General features: G+C 45.2%; 1 protein-coding gene across 1 annotated transcript in view; it reads right to left on the reverse strand.

Annotated features, from left to right (window-relative positions):
- The window catches only part of LOC126252503 (multidrug resistance protein homolog 49-like), a 182,406-nt gene extending 160,247 nt beyond the window's left edge, over nt 1-22,159 (reverse strand). The window contains exons 1-3 of the mRNA XM_049953398.1: nt 22,154-22,159; nt 18,097-18,261; nt 9,853-10,053 (exon numbers count right to left, since the gene is read on the reverse strand). Coding sequence (XP_049809355.1) covers nt 9,853-10,053; nt 18,097-18,261; nt 22,154-22,159 — 372 coding nt within the window. The remainder of the gene's footprint in view (nt 1-9,852; nt 10,054-18,096; nt 18,262-22,153) is intronic.
- Nucleotides 22,160-22,380: the final 221 nt, after the last annotated feature.

The raw sequence follows: 22,380 nt of genomic DNA on the forward strand, positions 1-22,380 counted from the left end.
CTGCGTTATGGCGTACCATCTGTGGCTCTTAGGGGACCGTGTGAGTGATGGATACTGCTCGAGTAGGTTTGCGTACCCATCTGTGGTCGATTGGATCACGTTGATTGGTTGGTTGGTTGGTTTGAAAGAGAGGGGAACGGACCAAACTGCTAGGTCATCGGTCCCTCGTTCCGGTTAAAATAATTCCACAAGGGTGGGAGTAAAATAATCGAGATATACGAAACACAGGTGGAAGGAAGAAGAAGACTACAATAATGATAGAAGGGAAACAAACACTAAAATGGACAAAATCGGACAAGAAAAGCAGAGAGACGCAAGAAACATGTAGAAGAGATCAAAACGAGAGCAGGTTAGCATGGCTGGCTGACCATGAGAATAAAAAGGAGAAACCAGCCACGCTCCAACACATTAAAACCTCCGCCCTAAAAGCACGAGGGTGGAGGACACAGAGGGACAAAGGATATGCTCTAAAACTTAGATCAAATGATAAAACCCACCCTCACGATTAAAGCGTAAAACTAAAGCTGCTGTTGAGGCACTGTCGCCCAACACTGAATCTAGGGTGCTGGGAAAGTTAAAAGTCCGCGGCAGAGCGCCTAAAAGTGGGCAGTCCAGCAAGAGGTGGACGACTGTCATTTGTGAGCCACAGCGACACTGAGGTGGGTCCTCGCGTCGGAGGAGGTAACCATGTGTTAGCCACATACGGCAAATGCTGAGCCGGCACAGGACAACGGATTCCATGCGAGAGGACCGCATGGAAGGCTTCCACACATTCGTTCCACGGCATAGATGGACTCCTAAATGGACGTTACCAAAGGATGGCGAGGGTAGTACTGGTCGACAGTTTTGTAGGCCGCTCAAGGAGTTAGTGCACAGGAGAAATGACTCAGCGGGGCATGAGCAGATGTGCTCAAGAGCATGAGATATTGCCGCCAGCTCTGCAGGGAAAACGCTGCAGCCATGTGGCAAGGAATGTTGTTCAATATGCCCTCCATGAACATACGCAAAGTCTACATGACCATCAGCCATTAGCCATCGAGCCCCGGTACACGCCGAGAATCGAGTGGAAGTGATAGCGGAGAGAAGCCAGGTTAATGGAGTCCTTAGGTCCAGAAGAATCTGCAGCCCTAGGTATACACCGAGGAGGTGTATGTGAATGGACCTCAAGGAGAGGTGGTAACGGGAAGGACTTCAGTTCAGACAGAAGGCACCGGATGCGAACCGCAATCATAAGCCCTGACCTGGACCACCAATGCGTGAGATGAACCACCATGGTTGGGAAAAGGAGATGGTAATTCGGATGCACAGGAGAACTATGAACGTGTGCAACGTAACTGGAGAGCAGTTGTGCACACCTAAACTTCAATGGAGGGACTCAGGCCTCCACCAGGACGCTGGTCCCTGGACTCGTCCTAAAAGCTCCTGTCGCTAGGCAAACGCCACAGTGCTGCACTGTGTCGAGTAAACGCAACACTGAGGGCGCCGCCGAATCGTAAACCAGACTACCATAGTCAAGGCGGAATTGAACAAGGGCACTGTAGAGCTGCAGCAGCGTAGAGAAGTCTGCACTCCAGTTGGTGTTGCTCAGGCAGTGGACGGCATTGAGATGCTGCCAGCACTTCCACTTAAGCTACGAAGGTGAGGTAGCCAAGTCAACTGGGCGTCGAAAACCAGTCCTAAGAATCGACATGTCTCCACTACAGTTCTGGTTCTGGATGAACGATGCGACGCCGACAGAAATGCATGACACATGAATTCGTGGCTGAAAACTGGAAGCTGTGGGCTACAGCCCATGACTGTACCTTGTGAATGGCTCCCTGTAGGCGCCGCTCAGCAACACCAGTACTGGAGGAGCAGTACGAAATGCAGAAGTCATCCACATACAGAGAAGGTGGGACCGACGAACCTACAGCTGCTGCAAGACCATTAATAGCAACTAAAAATAGAGAGACACTCAATACGGAGCCCTACAGAACGCCAGTCTCCTGAATATTCCAATATACGATGCACCTGAATACGGGGGTGAACTATAGTAGGCACAGAAAGTATGGAGCGACAGGGAGTTTTGGATAAAAAACGGGAGTGGGTCCCAGAGACCCCACTCATACAATGTGGCAAGGATATGGTGTCGCCAAGTCGTGTCGTATGCTTTACATAAGTCAAAATACACTCCTGGAAATGGAAAAAAGAACACATTGACACCGGTGTGTCAGACCCACCATACTTGCTCCGGACACTGCGAGAGGGCTGTACAAGCAATGATCACACGCACGGCACAGCGGACACACCAGGAACCGCGGTGTTGGCCGTCGAATGGCGCTAGCTGCGCAGCATTTGTGCACCGCCGCCGTCAGTGTCAACCAGTTTGCCGTGGCATACGGAGCTCCATCGCAGTCTTTAACACTGGAAGCATGCCGCGACAGCGTGGACGTGAACCGTATGTGCAGTTGACGGACTTTGAGCGAGGGCGTATAGTGGGCATGCGGGAGGCCGGGTGGACGTACCGCCGAATTGCTCAACACGTGGGGCGTGAGGTCTCCACAGTACATCGATGTTGTCGCAAGTGGTCGGCGGAAGGTGCACGTGCCCGTCGACCTGGGACCGGACCGCAGCGACGCACGGATGCACGCCAAGACCGTAGGATCCTACGCAGTGCCGTAGGGGACCGCACCGCCACTTCCCAGCAAATTAGGGACACTGTTGCTCCTGGGGTATCGGCGAGGACCATTCGCAACCGTCTCCATGAAGCTGGGCTACGGTCCCGCACACCGTTAGGCCGTCTTCCGCTCACGCCCCAACATCGTGCAGCCCGCCTCCAGTGGTGTCGCGACAGGCGTGAATGGAGGGACGAATGGAGACGTGTCGTCTTCAGCCATGTGAGTCGCTTCTGCGTTGGTGCCAATGATGGTCGTATGCGTGGTTGGCGCCGTGCAGGTGAGCGCCACAATCAGGACTGCATACGACCGAGGCACACAGGGCCAACACCCGGCATCATAGTGTGGGGAGCGATCTCCTACACTGGCCGTACACCACTGGTGATCGTCGAGGGGACACTGAATAGTGCACGGTACATCCAAACCGTCATCGAACCCATCGTTCTACCATTCCTAGACCGGCAAGGGAACTTGCTGTTCCAACAGGACAATGCACGTCCGCATGTATCCCGTGCCACCCAACGTGCTCTAGAAGGTGTAAGTCAACTACCCTGGCCAGCAAGATCTCCGGATCTGTCCCCCATTGAGGATGTTTGGGACTGGATGAAGCGTCGTCTCACGCGGTCTGCACGTCCAGCACGAACGCTGGTCCAACTGAGGCGCCAGGTGGAAATGGCATGGCAAGCCGTTCCACAGGACTACATCCAGCATCTCTACGATCGTCTCCATGGGAGAATAGCAGCCTGCATTGCTGCGAAAGGTGGATATACACTGTACTAGTGCCGACATTGTGCATGCTCTGTTGCCTGTGTCTATGTGCCTGTGGTTCTGTCAGTGTGATCATGTGATGTATCTGACCTCAGGAATGTGTCAATAAAGTTTCCCCTTCCTGGGACAATGAATTCACGGTGTTCTTATTTCAATTTCCAGGAGTGTAGACGGCAACCAGGTGTTGGTGTCTGGAAAAGGCTGTTCGGATGGCAGACTCGAGGGACACAAGATTATCAATGGTAGAGCGACCCTGGCGGAAGCCGCCCTGACTTGGAGCCAATAGGTCACGTGACTCCAGGACCGAACCCAACTGCCGACACACCATATGTTCCAGCAGCTCACAAGGAGAGTTGGTGAAGCTGATGGGCCAGTAGCTATACACATCAAGCGCGTTTTTACTGGACTTGAGCATCGGAATTCACAAGTTCTGGTACGTGGCGGCGCTATGCGTTGCATTCAAAATAGCGTCTGTGACGGAGGTGCGTTCCAAACAGGTCACGCAAAGGTGCCAGATCTCCCGCGGGCCGGAAACAGCTGTTTTCCTGCAGTGTTGTCACGTGCAGGTGCTCTTTATGGTCATTTGTTAGGCGCGAAGAACACTTTTGAGAACACCAACTGAGACAAAAGTAATATACACAACACCTTTTATCTATATCAGATAGATATATACAGGGTGTTACAAAAAGGTACAGCCAAACTTTCAGGAAACATTCCTCACACACAAATAAAGAAAAGATGTTATGTGGACGTGTGTCCGGAAACGCTTACTTTCCATGTTAGAACTCACTTTAGTTTCGTCAGTATGTACTGTACTTCCTCGATTCACCGCCAGTTGGCCCAGTTGAAGGAAGGTAATGTTGACTTCGGTGCTTGTGTTGAGATGCGACTCATTGCTCTATAGTACTAGCATCAAGCACATCAGTACGTAGCATCAACAGGTTACAGGTTAGTGATCATCACGAATGTGGTTTTGCAGTCAGTGCAACGTTTACAAATGCGGAGTTGGCAGATGCCCATTTGATGTATGGATTAGCACGGGGCAATAGCCGTGGCGCGGTACGTTTGTATCGAGACAGATTTCCGTAAGAAGGTGTCCCGACAGGAAGACGCTCGAAGCAATTGATCGGCATCTTAGGGAGCACGGAACATTCCAGCCTATGGCTCGCGACTGGGGAAGACCTAGAACGACGAGGACACCTGCAATGGACGAGGCAATTCTTCGTGCAGTTGACGATAACCCTAATGTCAGCGTTAGAGATGTTGCTGCTGTACAAGGTAACGTTGACCACGTCACTGTATGGAGAGTGCTACAGGAGAACCAGTTGTTTCCGTACCATGTACAGCGTGTGCAGGCACTATCAGCAGCTGATAGGCCTCCACGGGTACACTTCTGCGAATGGTTCATCCGACAATGTGTCAATCCTCATTTCAGTGCAAATGTTCTCTTTACGGATGAGGCTTCATTCCAACGTGATCAAATTGTAAATTTTCACAATCAACATGTGTGGGCTGAGAGAATCCGCACGCAATTGTGCAAACACGTCATCAACACAGATTTTCTGTGAACGTTTGGGCAGGCATTGTTGGTGATGTCTTGATTGGGTCACATTTTCTTCCACCTACGCTCAATGGATCATGATTTCATACGGGATACTCTACCTGTGCTGGTAGAACATGTGCCTTTACAAGAACGACACAACATGTGGTTCATGCACGATTGAGCTCCTGCACATTTCAGTCGAAGTGTTCGTACGCTTCGCAACAACAGATTCGGTGACCGATAGATTGGTAGAGGTGGACCAATTCCATGGCCTCCACGCTCTCCTGACCTCAACCTTTCATTTATGGGGGCTTTTGAAAGCTCTTGTCTACGCAATCCCGGTACCAAATGTAGAGACTCTTCGTGCTCGTATTGTGGACTGCTGTGATACAATACGCCATTCTCCAGGACTGCATCAGCGCATCAGGGATTCCATGCGACGGAGGGTGGATGCATGTATCGTCGCTAACGGAGGACATTTTGAACATTTCCCGTAACAAAGCGTTTGAAGTCACGCTGGTACATTCTGTTGCTGTGTGTTTCCATTCCATGATTAATGTGATTTGAAGCAAAGCACTCCGTCTTCAGGCCACGAGTGACCTACCGGGACCATCCGACCGCCGTGTCATCATCAGTGAGGATGCGGATAGGAGGGGCGTGTGGTCAGCACATCGCTCTCCCGGTCGTTATGATGGTTTTCTTTGACCGGAGCCGCTACTATTCGGTCGAGTAGCTCCTCAATTGGCATCACGAGGCTGAGTGCACCCCGAAAAATGGCAACAGCTCATGGCGGCTGGATGGTCACCCATCTAAGTGCCGGCCACGCCCGACAGCGCTTAACTTCGGTGATCTCACGGGAACCGGTGTATCCATTGTGGCAAGGCCGTTACCAGTGTGATTTGAAGAGAAGTAATAAAATGAGGTCTAACATGGAAAATAAGCGTTTCCGGACACATGTCCACATAACATATTTTCTTTCTTTGTGTGTGCGGAATGTTTCCTGAAAGTTTAGCCGTACCTTTTTGTAACACCCTGTATACAGGGAGCTCCATTGATAGTGACCGGGCCAAATATCTCACGAAATAAGCAGCAAACGAAAAAACTACAAAGAACGAAACTCGTCCGGACACTTGGATGATGTCGTCCAGGATACCGAGCAGCATATATAGCACACGCCCGTTGGGCATTTTGATCACAATAGCCATACATCACCACGATATCGACCTTTTCCTCAATTGGTAAACGGTACATTTTAACATGGTTAATGTATGACGAAGCAAATACCGTTCGTACTGGCGGACTGTTATGTATACCACGTACTTATACGTTTGTGACTATTACAGCGCCATCTATCACAAAGCGAAAAAAGTGGTCCAACTAAAACATTCATATTTCTTTACGTACTACACGAATATGTAATAAAAATGGGGGTTACTATTTAAAAAAAACGCAGTTGATATCCGTTTGACCTATGACAGCGCCATCTAGCGGGCCAACCATAGAACCATGTGGTTTCCCCCTTCAAGCTAGACTTCGTTCTTTGTAGTTTTTTCGTTTGGCGCTTATTTCGTGAGATATTTGGCCCGGTTACGATCAATGGATCACCCTCTATACAGATACCACACATATAGTAAACATCGGGAATATTCCACGATGCCCCACAATAAATTGCGCGTTTTTCAAGTGAAATTGGTCGAGAAAATAAATGTCTTGCATTACTTATTGAGCACCTCTCATATTATTTTGAAGAGCAACTGATTTTAGATCTGTCAGACTTCTAGCAAAATTTTATATTACAAAGCTCGTATTTCAAATGTAGGATGGAGTAGCTAAGCGAGTAATTATTCAGTTCTTTGGCACGAATGAAACTGGTAATCATACACATTTTTTTCTTCAAATTACGCACTCATATGTAAGAGCCAATCTCAACAGCACACCCTTTACCCTTTTATTCGAGAACATAAAATTCACTATCACTCTTCGAAAACTGTTAGGTAGAAATTAAGTCGCTGAAGAGAAAGTTTGGTCTGTATGCATAAAACTGATCACAGAAGTAGCAAACAGAACGGGAAAGCAGATACAGCAGAAAAAATTATGAAGACGAAATTGGGTATGAAAGAATAAATGTTCGACGTTGACCTCATATATTTTTATCTAGAAGTAAAACTGCAAATGCACTGGGAAAAACAAGATCAACCATTCAGCTTAATGTATCTGAATAGGACGGTTACATTCTGTCAGACAATATTTATTAAAATCCGGCTGGACGAGTAAAAAGATCCGAAAGAGATAAGCATGTACGAACTGCACGACCTTCCAATTGACGAGACAAACATAGATTATTGTCTCCCAAATGAAATTTGGCTTCAGTATTCAACAACACGGTGAAATCCTAACAGTATGCTTCTGCATCACACGTAGTTAGCTCAGAAAAATTACCCTGTGCTTAAGTTAAGAATTTTCATCATTCTTGTTTCTAATTAGAATACTATGTTAGATGAGAAAGAGAGCGATTTAAGCTTTCCGTCTGATCACCTAATAAGCCTGCTGTAATGCTGGAATTTTGCCGAATATTATTTCATTCTCTTTAAAAACTAAAATTACATTCGAAACTATATTGTTTCTCTGCTCTTCTCTTTTTACCTCTGAACTGCAGCTGCTCACATCCTTGCAGGTTAGTTGGACCAGCTGGTTGGCCAGTGCTGTCCAAGTTAAATGCGTCGGTAAAACTCTTGTCCCACATTATCGATCAGTCTATATGCGTCTAACACAGCGTAAAACGTATCCTTATGATGGTACTTGACTGTACTGGACACAGCTTCCCTTCTGCTCCAAGCGGAATGGTCCAGTTACATTTACGGAAACGTGGAAGAATATATGGTGTAATGTTAACATAAGTTTTATTCTTATGATGAACACAGTATAGTAAGCTCCACGTAAAACTTCAAGTCGTTCCAGATAGCACTTGACTGTAGGGCAGTCGTGTGAAGCAGTTCTGAAGCGCGTGGTGTTGAAAATGGAAAAAAAGTCGAGCATCTTGCAGTGATTAAATTCTTCGTAAAAGAAGGTTTAACACCGACCGAAATTCACTTGTGGCTTGTAAATGTGTATGGCGGTTATTCAATTTCCACCGTGAAGAAATGGGCGTGGCCGTGAAAGTGTCTAGGATGAACCACGCGAAGGACATCCAAACAGTGCAAGCACACCGGATAACATGGGCAAAAGGCTTGATATGATCTTGGAACATTAGCGTATAAAAGGTGCGTGAAACTGCTAATGCTCTAGGGATATCAAAGGAACGTGTTGGTCACATCTTGCACCAGGAACTGAACATGAGAAAGCTTTGTGCAAGATTGGGTGCTGCTTGAGCTCACTTCGGATCCTAAGCGCATTCACAAGACACTTTCCTAAAACTGCTTGGTGCTTTATAAGAAGAACAGAAGTGACTTTTTGCGTCGGTATGTGACAATGGATGGTTCAAATGGCTCTGAGCACTATGGGACTCAACTGCTGTGGTTATCAGTCCCCTAGAACTTAGAACTACTTAAACCTAACTAACCTAAGGACATCACACACATCCATGCCTGAGGCAGGATTCGAACCTGCGACCGTAGCAGACAATGGATGAAACATGGATTCACCTCTACACGCCCGAATCCATACAGCAGCCAATGCAGTGGAAAGAAGCCAGTTCTTCAGCTCCAAAGAAGGCAGGGACGTACCATCAGAGGAACTGATCAAGGCGTCAGTGTTTTGGAATGCGAAAGGATTTCTGTTGATTGACTATCTCGTAAAAGGTAAAACCATAACTAAACAATACTACTCACAGCTTCTAACGAAATTGGAAGCAAGCATTCGTGAAAAGAGACTCAGCTTAAAGAAGAAAAAGTCACTTTCCATCAGGACAAGGCACCTGTCCAGTAAAGTGTCTTGAGCAATGGGAAAATTAATTTAAAAAACCTACCTGTTACCAACAGTTCATCTAAAATTGTGAGCCATATGTTTGTGACTATTACAGCACCATCTGTCACAAAGCGAAAAAAGTGGTCCAACTAAAACATTCATATTTCTTTACGTACTACACGAATATGTAATAAAAAATGGGGGTTCCTATTTAGAAGAACGCAATTGATATCCGTTTGACCTATGGCAGCGCCGTCTAGTGGGCCAACCATAGCGCCATCTGGTTTCCCCCTTAAGGCTAGATGAGTTTCGTTCTTTGTAGTCGTTTCGTTTGATGCTTATTTCGTGAGATATTTGGCCCGGTCACTATCAGTGGACCACTCTGTATAGTTCTTTGATACTTGACACACCATCGGGAATTTATTTGAAATGTATCTAACTATACACTGTTAGGATCATACTGTATACTTTAGCAAACCCTACGGGGATTACTTTAGCCCAAAACGACACCAATTTCAATTTTCTTTAGTAACCAGCATTTTCAAAATGATATTCAATTTTTTCTTATTAAGATTCATCATGTAGTGATTTGCTACTGTGTACCAGTAAAATATATGAGGATTTGCACTATGAAGCGCTGGAACATCCACCCTATTCCCCAGATTTGGCTACCTCGAACTTCCATCTATTCTCAAAACAGAAGAAATTCCTCGCTGGTCAGCGCTTTTCGTCCACTCGAGAAACCATTGTGGCCTTAGATGAGTACTTTGCACCACTTCTGGAGGGACACAACAGAGAGGAAACTATGGCATTGTAACGCCGCTGGATGAAATGTATTGATACTAGAGGACACTGTGTTGAAAAGTAAAAGTTCTTTGAAAGCATAAATTGTCGTTTTCACTATAAGCTCGAGAACTTTACAGACTGCTCTCGTACACCTGTTGTCGACTAATTAGATTACAAGTTATACTTAGAATCTCTGACCTTTGGCATCTGATCAATAACGTCGTGGACACCAGCGATCTTGGCTACGTCCGTGACGTCGGCGTCACTGCCGGCGACGCCGAAGCGGATGGCGTCGGCCACTGTGGCACCCAGCAGCGTCGTCTGTTGCTGCACGAAGGCGATGCGCGCTCGAAGCCAGGCCCCCGTCACGTGTCGGATGTCCACGCCACTCACGCGGACCTGCCAATGCCACGGTGTCCACACTATTTCATTTACACTTGTGGCCATTACAGTGCCAACACCATGAAGGCCGCATCCAATGGAAATTGAATCTCAATGTAGATAAGTGTAATGTGCTGCGAATACATAGAAAGAAAGATCCCTTATCATTTAGCTACAATATAACAGGTCAGCAACTGGAAGCAGTTAACACTTTCGCTGCGGCAGACGCTTATAAGCATCACAACAAGCCATGAGCCAGTGCGGCTGACGCTTATAAGCGTCCACGCTCACTATCGGATTACTCAGTCTAGTTGCAGTGTCTAAGCTAGCATCATAGCGTGTAAACTTTTGTTTTGTGTGGTCAGTTATCGAACGTATATCATTCGTAACGGCGGCTAATGAACATTTGAATGACGCCTTTGTGTCAGACAGCAAACAGGCTTCAAAACATGACCACAATACAGTCGAAGCTTATTTGAAGTAATGCATCTAACAAGGGAACCTCTCCATCGCACCCCCCTCAGATTTAGTTATAAGTTGGCACAGTGGATAGGCCTTGAAAAACTGAACACAGATCAATCGAGAAAACAGGAAGAATTTTTGTGGAACTATGAAAGTAAGCAAACTATGAAGTAAGCAAAATATACAAACTGAGTAGTCCATGCGCAAGATATGCAACATCAAGGAAAGTGTGAGCTCAGGAGCGCCGTGGTCCCGTGGTTAGCGTGAGCAGCTGCGGAACGAGGGGTCCTTGGTTCAAGTCTTCCCTCGAGTGAAAAGTTTACTTTCTTTATTTTGGCGAAGTTTATGATCTGTCCGTTCGTTCATTGACGTCTCTGTTCACTGTAATAAGTTAAGTGTCTGTGTTTTGCGACCGCACCGCAAACTTCGGAAAATATTCATTGACCTTGTTATTGAAGTCGCGAGCTATATTTGCCGGATTCATATTGCCCACGGAATACATCTCACGTATTTAAGTATTTAATGCACTCTCGTCCAAAGTAGCGAACAGTCAACTGCCAGCCAGGAAGCCTCGTTAGCAGGAATACTCTCTCTTCCGTGCGCTGTAGGCGACTGACGTAGTGTGGTTCGATGTTTGTTTAGGTGTAGCGTCCCCATACTACGGTGCAGTTACCTCGCATCGGACGGACGGACGGACAGATAATAATTGTCTGAAAATAAAAAATTAATCTTTTCACTCGAGGGAAGACTCGAACCAAGGACCTCTCGTTCCATAGCTGCTCACGCTAACCACGGGACCACGGCGTTCCCGTGCTCACACTCTCCTTGATGTTGACTATCTTCCGCATGGACTACTCAGTTTCTATATTTTGCTTATTATTTTCATAGTTCCACACAACTTGTTCCTGTTTTCTCGATTGATCTGTGTTCAGTTTTTCAAGGTCTATCCACTGTGCCAACTTATAACTAAATCTGAGGGGGTGCGATGGGGAGGTTCCCTTGTAAGATGTCATCATTAAGTCGGTATAGAACATGATCCTACAGATCTTACAAGGTCTTCACGTCATCCTGTAGCTTAGGTGTGCTTACGAGCGTCGGTTACGAGCGGTACCTGCCGTTTCGGGGTGTTACCGGCCCCCACTCGCACGTTGCCCGACCGGACTGGAGAGTAGCGCGCCTGCACCGATGCCGCAGCCAAAGTGTTAATTCCATAAATTATCCGGGAGTACGCATTAGGAGTAGTTTAAAATGGAATGATCATATAAAATTGATCGTCGGTAAAGCAGATACCAGGCTGAGATTCATTGGAAGAATCCTAAGGAAATGCAATCCGTAAACAAAGGAAGTAGGTTACAGTACGCTTGTTCGCCCACTGCTTGAATACTGCTCAGCAGTGTGGGATCCGTACCAGATAGGGTTGATAGAAGAGATAGAGAAGATCCAACGGAGAGCAGCGCGCTTCGTTACAGGATCATTTAGTAATCGCGAAAGCGTTACGGAGATGATAGATAAACTCCAGTGGAAGACTCTGCAGGAGAGACGCTCAGTAGCTCGGTACGGGCTTTTGTTGAAGTTTCGAGAACATACCTTCACCGAGGAGTCAAGCAGTATATTGCTCCCTCCTACGTATATTTCGCGAAGAGACCATGAGGATAAAATCAGAGAGATTAGAGCCCACACAGAGGCATACCGACTAACCTTCTTTCCACGAACAATACGAGACTGGAATAGAAGGGAGAACCGATAGAGGTACTCAAGGTACCCTCCGCCACACACCGTCAGGTGGCTTGCGGAGTATGGATGTAGATGTAGATGTAGATCCAACAAACGTCTAATTGTCATGAAGTGTACTACCAGTACGTGCTTCAGTATCCAAATGATTAGAATTCCATTGGAATTACACAAGGAGGTCTACGTTTTGTAAACAAGAAAACATCACACAGCAGGCTTCTCATTCAGAAATTGCATTCGAATGTTTTTGGTTTGTGAGGAGATAGTGTTAATCCTCGTGTTACAAGGAGAAATACCTGCAGCATATGTCGCAATTTGACAGTAACATGATCGTGACATATCGAGACAATGGGTTATTGCCACGCGGTATTGTTGCTCGCATTGGTCGCGATCGCAGTTAGTTACGCGAATTTTGGAATCGACATGTCCAGCATGTAAGCATTAAAGGAAACAAAAGAAAAGTTCGGAGTAGGGATTAAAATCCATGGAGAAGAAATAAAAACTTTGAGGTTTGCCGATGACATTGTAATTCTGTCAGAGACAGCAAAGGACTTGGAAGAGCAGTTGAACGGAATGGACAGTATCTTGAAAGGAGGGTATAATATGAACATCAACAAAAGTAAAACGAGGATAATGGAATGTAGTCGAATTAAATCGGGTAGTGCTGAGGGAATTAGATTAGGAAATGAGACACTTAAAGTAGTAAAGGAGTTTTGCTATTTGGGGAGCAAAATAATTGATGATGGTCGAAGTAGAGAGGATATAAAATGTAGACTGGCAATGGCAAGGAAAACGTTCCTGAAGAAGAGAAATTTGTTAACATCGAGTACTGATCTAAGTGTCAGGAAGTCGTTTCTGAAAGTATTTGTATGGAGTGTAGCCATGTATGGAAGTGAAACATGGACGATAAATAGTTTAGACAAGAAGAGAATATAAGCTTTCGAAATGTGGTGCTACAGAAGAATGCTGAAGATTAGATGGGTAGATCACATAACTAATGAGGAGGTATTGAATAGAATTGGGGTTAAGAGGAGTAAGTGGCACAACTTGACTAGAAGAAGGGATCGGTTGGTAGTACATGTTCTGAGGCATCAATGGATCACCAGTTTGGTACTGGAGGGCAGCGTGGAGGGTAAAAATCATAGAGGGCGACCAAGAGATGAATACACTAAGCAGATTCAGAAGGATGTAGGCTGCAGTAGGTACTGGGAGATGAAGAATCTTGCACAGGATAGAGTCGCATGGAGAGCTGCATCAAACCAGTCTCAGAACTGAAGACCACAACAACAGCAACATGTCCAGCAGGGCCATATTTGGCATCGATGGGTTCAACACGGCCATACTCAACACCACGCAGGATCTCAGCGGCCATGCGCAACTAGTGGGAGACAGCAGACATCGTTCACCCGGTCGTGCTGGACTGAACAGCCACGACACATGACCTTAGGTCAGGAACTGGGTCTGTTTAAAGCAAGACAAGTATTCACACAGATAGCTGCGACGACGTGTGAAGTGACATGAACTGTCAACTGTGACCCTATCTTCGAGTTCTCCATGATGTGTTTTTGAGTCATCAGTATTATGACTGGTGTGATGCGGACTGCCACGAATCCCTCTCCTGCACTAACCTCATTGTCTAAGAGTAGCACTTGCACCCCACGTCCTCTGTTATTTGTCGGATGCATTCAAATTTCTGTCTCCCCCTACATTTCCCTCTACTACCATGGAAGTTAGCCCCTGATGTGGTAACACATGTCCTATCATCCTGCCCTTCTGCTTCTCAGGGTTTTCATATGTTCATTTCTTTGCTGATTCTGTGGAGAACCTCCTCATTCCATAGTTTATCAGTCCACCTAATTTTCAACATTCTTCTGTAACAACGCATCTCAAACGCTTTGATTCTCTTCTGTTCCGGTTTGTCCATTATCCGTAATTCATTACCATACAATGCTTTGCCCCAAAGGTACATTCGAAGAAATTTCTTCCTCATTCTGTACTTATCTGACCGTTCATTCCATTCAACAGATCCTGTAAACCTTCTTCACTTTCACTGAGGATAGCAATGTCATCAGTAGAGCTTATCAATGATTTCCTTTCACTCTGAGTGTTAACCCCTGACTTGAATCTTTCTTTTAATTCCGTCACTGCTTCTACGATGTAGATATGCAACAGTAGGGGTGAAAGACTGCATCCCTGTCTTACACTCGTCATAATCCGAGCACTTGGTTCTTGATCTCCCAGTATTATTATACCCTCCTGATTCTTGTACATATTGTATATTACTCGTCTTTCCTTATACTTACTCCCATTTTTCTCAGAATTTCGAATGTCTTGCCCCACTTTACATTTTCGAAATCTTTTTCTAGTTCGACAAATCCTACGAGCGCGTCTTGAGTTTTGTTCAGTCTTGCTTCCAATATCAAGCGCAAAGTCAGACCTGCCTCTCTGATGCCTTTACCTTTCCTAAAGACAAATTGTTTTTTCTTTTCCATTCTTCTGTATATTATACTTTTGAACAACTTGGAAGGATGATCTGTGAAGCTGATTGTGCGATAGTTCCTGTATTTGTCTGCTCCTGCTGTCTTCGGAATTGAATCGATGACATTTTTCCGATTTCTGATGGTAAATCCCCAGTCTCATAGACTGTACACACCAACTTCAATAGTCCTTCGCTTACCACTTCCCACAAACTTTTAGGAAATGCGATGTAATGTTATCAATCCCTCCTGCCTTATTTAATGTCAAGTCTTCCAAAGCTCTTTTAAATTCCGACTTTAATACTAGATCCCCTATGTCTTCCTTATCGACGCCAGTGCCTACTTCTATAACATCATCAGACAATGTCATCCCCCCCCCCTCGCCCCCTCATAGTGGCCTTCAGTGTACTCTTTCCATCTGGCCGCTCTCTCTTCTGCGTATAACAGTGGGATTCCCATTGCACTTTTAATGTTACCAACTTGCTTTTAACGTCACCGAAGAGTGTTTTGATTTTTCTGTATGCTGAGTCAGTCCTTCCGACGATCATTTCTTTTTCCATTTCTTCACATCTTTTCTGCAGCCATTTCGCCACTTCCTAGTTCTTTCATTCCAGGATTTACATTGCTGTATTCCCGTCTTCCCCTAAACATTTTTGTACTTTTTTCTGTCGTCGATCAGTTGATCAGTTTCTTCGCAGTTACCTTCATTGTACCTAAGTTTGTCTGCGCAACATCTGTTACTGCTCTTTTTAGAGATGTTCACTCTTTTTCAACTGAACGGCCTACTGTGGTATTCCTTATCGCAGTGTCCATATCATTAGCGAACTCCAAATGCGTCTCATCATTCCCCAGTATTTCAGTGTCCCACTACCTTCCCATCTGAGGCTTTCAGATGATTCTCTTAAATCTCAGTCTACTCTTCATCATTACTAAATAGTGATCTGAATCTATGTCTGCACCTGGCAATGCCTTACAATCCAATATATTATTTCAGAGTCGCTGTCTGGCCATGATGTAATCTCACTAGATCTTCCCGTGTCTCTGGATGTTTTCCAAGTACACGTCCTCCTTTTGGGATTCTTGAATAGAATATTCGATATTACCATCTGAAATTTATTACAGAACTCAATTAGTCTTTCACCTCTCTCATTCCTTCTGCCAATCTCATATTCTCCAGTAACACCTCCTTCTGTTCCTTCCCCTGCAACTGGATTCCAATTCCCCATGATTGCTAGACTTTCATCTCTCTTTACATACTGAATTACCTGTTCAACATCCTCATATACTTTTTCTGTCTCTTCATATTCTGCTTGTGACGTTGGCGTTTATAGCTGAACTATCATTGTCAACACTAGTTTTCTGTAGAATCTGATGAGAACGACCATATCTCTGAACTGTTCTAACAGTTGATTCTGTTAGTTTATCTCGAGCATAGCGCATCCCTGCCATTCGCGCTCCGCTGCTGAAACTGAAGGAGAACTGAGAAGGCGTACTTGTGCTGCTGGTGATGATCGAAATTATCGTCTAGCCTGCGTTAGCAGCATTCTAACGGTTTAATGGACGGAGTAAGTTGTGCGACAGTCAGTGGCAGCTGGTGCTGATTTTAGTTGATGGGACCCAGATAAAAAAAATCAATAAACTCTATGACGGAATTGTTCCAAATTGTTGTTATATAACCTTCGTTTTTGTCATTTATGTCAACGAAAAAGAATCTCTCAACAGATTTCTTCCTCTTAATATGCCGCAGTATAATGTCAAACTGAATTTTGCACGTAATATCTGTTGTTTCATTTGCTTGCATGGAATGAAAAGTGGCAGCACTAATATCTTTAATAAGTTCTTCAATGTAAACTTGATACCTGAAGTCTCTAAGTTCATTTTGTATGATGTGTTATGTATATTTACAGCGAAAGTACTAGAGCTATATAAGTAATCATCTAACACACTGCCAAAGTTTCCTAGAAGGAATATTAGAAATTGCCACGGTTACCTCACCCCCTTTTTCAGTGGGAGCCCTTAGTGCGAACTCACAAATTCCGCAAAACGTTAACACACTCTGTTTAATATTTGTTTATTCTTCATAACTAATTCATCATGTTTCTGTATTGACATTTTATACGTTGTATCAGTTTGAGCAGCAATGTTAACGGTGCCAAGCATTTTGTATTTACAAGCATTTTCTAAGTGTATCCACTATCCTCATGTTTCTTAATTCGACTACTTAAACGCTTTAGATATTTACAGCTGACTGTTGTCCACTTTTTTCAGAACTGCGTACTGCAGAAAGCTCTGTTGTTCTTTCGACCAAGTTGAGACATTAAGAAACCGGTTGGTTGATGTGCACCTGGCCGCTTGATTTCTAGGTATTGATAAATTAAAAGGAATTTTTAGCAAACAATCTACTTCATTCATTTTAAAAATAATACTCGAGTTTCAACTGCAGAGCTCCAGAATATGGAACGCTACTGGGAGGTTCCCCCTCCGTTTTCTGTTTGCGACATTTCCCCTTGACGAATGGAATGGAGAGACGGGGGAGGAAGTGGGAGAGGGGCGGATGGGGTAAGGAATACGGTAAGACACGTGGTAGGGACTATATGTAGGTGCGTAATTTGGTGGGGGTGAAAATTTGGACTGTGGATCCAAGCCGACTGGCCCCAAACATGGTATAGACTTGGGACAGGTGGAAAGAGCAGAAGAGTGGTAACGTGACAGAGATAAGAGGGTTCACTGGGGTGTGGGGAAATGAGGGTTTTCGTGAACTGGTCTGTCCACTGGATCTGCCGGAGGGGCCCTAGGTTGTGCTATGGCGAGGGGTCGGGTGGACAGAGGAAACAGCTTCGTGAGGTCACTGCGATTGCCGTTTTCGGAGCGACGGGTGCTGAGAGTGTACAGACCACTGGACGCTGGCCCACGACATCACTGGGGTCCAGGGGAAGAGGGGTGTGCGTAAGTTGGTCTGCCCACTGGGTCCACCCAAGGTGGCCCTAAGCTATGTAATGGTGACAGGTGAGGTGCAGAAAGGAAAACAGCTTGGTCGCATCACTTCAACTGCAGTTGGAGCCAGCGGAGAGTAACAGCCACCTGATGCTCGTCCTAGGCATTGGCTAAATGGGTGGGAAAAGGAAAACAGGGCGCCACTTTAGAAGGACACGCTGAGGAGAGGGGTCAGGGAGGCGTGGCAGGAAGAACTGGCCTGCCTATTGACAGCTCAGAGTTAACTTCGTGTATCTCTGCACCGGAGCAGTGGAAACTGGAACTGATTACCTCTTATCCCTGTCACTCATATTACATTAAAATCAAATGACTATAGAGCTGTTTGATATAATACTGAAAAAATACACAGAATAAAATTACATCACAAAATTTCTTGTGGGGCTAGGCCCCTCGGGACCTTAAGAACGAGCAGTCCCTGGTGACAACAAAACTCAACTGTTCCCTGTGGTGGGTCGTAGAAGCCGTTCATGAGGCGCAAACAGGTTGTCTTGCCCGAGCCAGAGGGGCCCACAATGGCCACCAGCTGCCCGGCGGGAATGGTAAAAGTCACGCCCCGCAGCACCTGCAGAACAAGGACCACGATAAAGGAAAACAAAATAAGCAAATTAAAAAATTTTCATATGTGTAGGTAAGAGGTGCGTAAAAAGACAGGAGAAATTCAGGAAAACAAAACTCGAAAACAAAATGCCTAAGGGGAGGAGAGGAAAAATGATAAAAAATAAAGGTCCTTATTGTATAGCAAGTGAGACATAGTAGCCTTCATTTCAAGGAAAAGAGAATTTTTTTTATTATCTGCACTGTTGTATATGGTTAGAAATATTTTGTTTCATTTCAACTTTCAGCCTGTTGTGTCTTAGTTATGTACTGTATGGACTGAATAAAAAATAGTGGTAAAAAATTTACTCATGTAATACCATTTTGCTCGATATGCGAATGACTGTGTGTGTATGTGTGTGTTTGCGTCATCAGTGAATAAGGCAGAATCTGCTTTGTCAGTCATTCTTACTGTCAGCAATTGGAACTTGTTGACCATTTGAAGAACACCTAGAATAGATGTTGTATATAAGAGTTTGACTAAGACACGATCTACCTCTCTACCTAAAGAGAAAAATCTTAAATTCCTTCCCTACACATCAGTGCACGGATCGGAAAATAAAATCGTAGCGACATAGAGCGCACTGGTAAGAATCCTGATAAACAGCAGAGTTAGAAATAGAGAGAAAATTGGGGCTGTAAAACAAGAAAAAAAGCGTTGACCTATGTTACAGCATTGGAATGCCTATGGACTGGATATGTAATGAGAAGAATATATTGCAAATGAGGCAAACGTATCTGAGAAGGGATAGAAGACATAGAAAATGGGAAAATGAGCTGCCAACGTAAGCAGAACTTTGTTAGCCAACGTCGGCGTGAAATAGACACCAGTGGAAGCACCTGGGAGACTGCTTCACCCAACTGTGGAGCTTCAATGACTAACGATCACAATTAGTTAGCAATGAAACACAGCGACGGAAGTTAGCTAGGGCAACAAGGTCATGGCATCTCTGCAAGAAAAAGCTGAATCTGTCCTACGGTATGCCTAATTTAGACCCGGTTTCTTAGCTCAGCCTATGTTTATATAAAAAAGAAAAAAAGGGAACTTGTGCTGCAAATACTTGGGACAGTTACATACTAGTGAAGAGATCAGCTGCCATAGTTTGGAACTTGATACGCAAAATCAGAGTTCTATGACTGTATGCCACGAAACTTTGTCTCAAAATTACCTAATATATTAGGTTTGCGAAGAATATGTTAGGAAAGAAATAATAATACAAAACAATCTTAAGAAGTGCGATTGTGCAGAAGAAAATCGATACGAATGCTAGTTATGTGAGTGTAGGCCCTACTGCAGCTGCCTGCAGCGGTCAGGCTGCTTTTACAAGGGGCGATCAAAATGTTTCCGTCAAAGGCTGTACACTACAGAATCGGAATGCCAGGGAAATTCGCCATGAGCTCTGAGGCAATCATCCCACCGACGCACCATGCTGAAGTTCCCCGTTTGGTAAAACACCGTGTTTTGGTGCGTGAAGAAGTCCGTAATTGCCTGCTGCACATCCTCGCTCGACAGGAATCGTCGACCCTTCAAGACCTCTTTTAAGTGACCAAAGGCGTGATAATCGTATGGAGATAGATAGAAACTATAGGGTGATTGCTCCTGCGTCTCCCTCTTCGGCTGGCGTAACCGAACCGTGATTTATTTTCAAAGAATATTCTTAAGAATTTATTTTATTTACTAGAGATTCATCAAGAACATCAACACATTTAATCACACTACGTAAGCATGGAAGTAGTTGCCAGGGAGTAACTGATGAAATCATAACCAAATTCCTTTTAACAAATGGGAATTTTATTCACTTTAATAGTGCCTAAAAGCATTTTTTAAAAGAAACAGATTTAAAATTATAATCAGAAAGCACCCTCTAAATATCAAAGTTACAATTTATTCAGAGGCAGAATGAAACAAGTTTTGACTGTATGAGCTTTTGGGAAGAGAACCTTGACACTCCCTTTTGACACGGCCGTAGTTACGACTGCTCACAACAGCCTCTGAAAGACTACACTGGTGCAAATCTGCAACACACCAGATAACTTTAATCTAAGAATTTTAACAATTTACGCAAGCACATAAACTATGCACCCCCCCTCCCCCGCCCCGTAGGAGGGATGGATATGGTACCAAAACACTAACAATTAAAGTATTAACCTTGCCACCGAAGGTGCAACTTGATTTTAACTTCTAAGAAAAGTCTTACGGTGAAAGGGTGGCAACTTTATATACTAAAATGATCATTTAAATAAAAGTCCATGAAATGCCATCTTATATAAAATTCTACAAGGTTGGCCAAACAATAGTTAAGATTGAGATTTTCACTCTGCAGCGGAGTGTGCGCTGATATGAAACTTCCTGGCAGATTAAAACTGTGTGCCCGACCGAGACTCGAACTCGGGACCTTTGCCTTTCGCGGGCAAGTGCTCTACCATCTGAGCACACAGTTTTAATCTGCCAGGAAGTTTAATAGTTAAGATGCTCTGCAGTACACAAATACCGTCTCTCAAGATCATAGGCAATAATATCAAAGTTTCCAAAGATCAAAACATATTTCACGTACTAGGCCGTTACACTCCAAGCAATAAATTCGTTAACACACCAAATCCGACAAACATGACAGAGGCAGCTACTAACGTACAGTAGATTGATAGGGAGATTACGTACGGTAGATTGATTGGGAGATTACCGAACAATCCGAACCACAGGTTGCTCTAACCCACCCCTACTCCACAAGGGAAAAACGGACCACCCAATTTATAAACAACCACCTTCCCGCGGGTGGGCAAACGGAGAAGAATGGTGGGACGACCCCAAAGCAAAACGGCTGGTGACCTCACCAAGAAAACAAGTAGAATTTAACAAGAGTAAATCAAGCAACATATCACCAATCACCTAACTTCTAATAAACTACGATTTCTCGAGAAGACCTGGCGCAGCACCCCCAAATCGCTCTCCCGAACCGACCGCTGCCAGCCGCTTCAACGGACGCAGGAAGGGGCGCCGATCTCCCGTCTCACAGATGTCGTGGGTTGACTCCTGTTGCCCCTCGCTATACGCCGCGTCCCACTGGACTCACGTGGCGACCTCACATGCGCCGACGCTCAAGACGGACAAGTCATCTTATGTCTTAGTGCGCGACCGACTAACCGATCGATCCAACCGCCAATGACCATTGCCTGAGCAAACTCGAGCAGACTGGCGGCCTAACGCGCAGACTCAGATGCAGGAACTAAGCCCTGACCGGGCGACCACTCGCTCAGTTCTCTTACTGGCGGAGTGGAAAGACTCAGACATACTAGCACTCCGAATGACAGACAGACACTAACTGCCTAACAAATGCGGACAAGAGACAGACTAGCAAGCTGGGGACGAGGGACTGACCCAGACTGACCGACTGGCGAGCTCATAGCGCCCCTTAAATGCAAGTGAACAGGCAACCTTTCCCCTTTCCCACCAGAGGGAGACACCAAAGCGGCGCCACCGCCAGAAACGGAGGGCGACTGCTTCACACTACGCGCTGCGGCACGCTCTTCAAAACAGCAATTTTTACCACGGCTCAGTAACTTTTACGTTACGACATTAGCGCTATGGGGACGTGCCTTATAATGAAGTAGAAGCACCCCTTGGCGCACCATTTCTCAAAGATGGTTTTCGACAGACATGCAGCCCAAAACACATGCTTCGTTTTCTGATGGATGTCAACCGGTGCTTCAGCATCCAAAAAAAAATTAGCAGCACACTGATCCTGTTTGGACGCATTTGGTAACAACTTCGCCACAGTTCACGTTTCCGCATTCGCTGCATTCACGTCGGAAAGATGCAAATGCAACACTAACCCCTTGCTCACATGTCAGTGCTAATATACCTGCATCGAGGTTGCGCTACGTGGCATACACGCTGCAGTAGCGCCCTTAAACGGGAATTTTTTGATCGCCCTTATATTAACAGAAAGGCGTATCCCCACATTTTAACGGGAAAGCTAGAGAAGTCATTAACGATCAACTATCACAATGACAAACAGTAGAATAGCGTCTACTGCTTGGTCACCGCAAAGACCAGAACTCAAACCATCTGATATTTTTTTCGGGACCG

Source organism: Schistocerca nitens, chromosome 4, assembly GCF_023898315.1.
Source record: "Schistocerca nitens isolate TAMUIC-IGC-003100 chromosome 4, iqSchNite1.1, whole genome shotgun sequence".
Classification (NCBI taxonomy): domain Eukaryota; kingdom Metazoa; phylum Arthropoda; class Insecta; order Orthoptera; family Acrididae; genus Schistocerca; species Schistocerca nitens.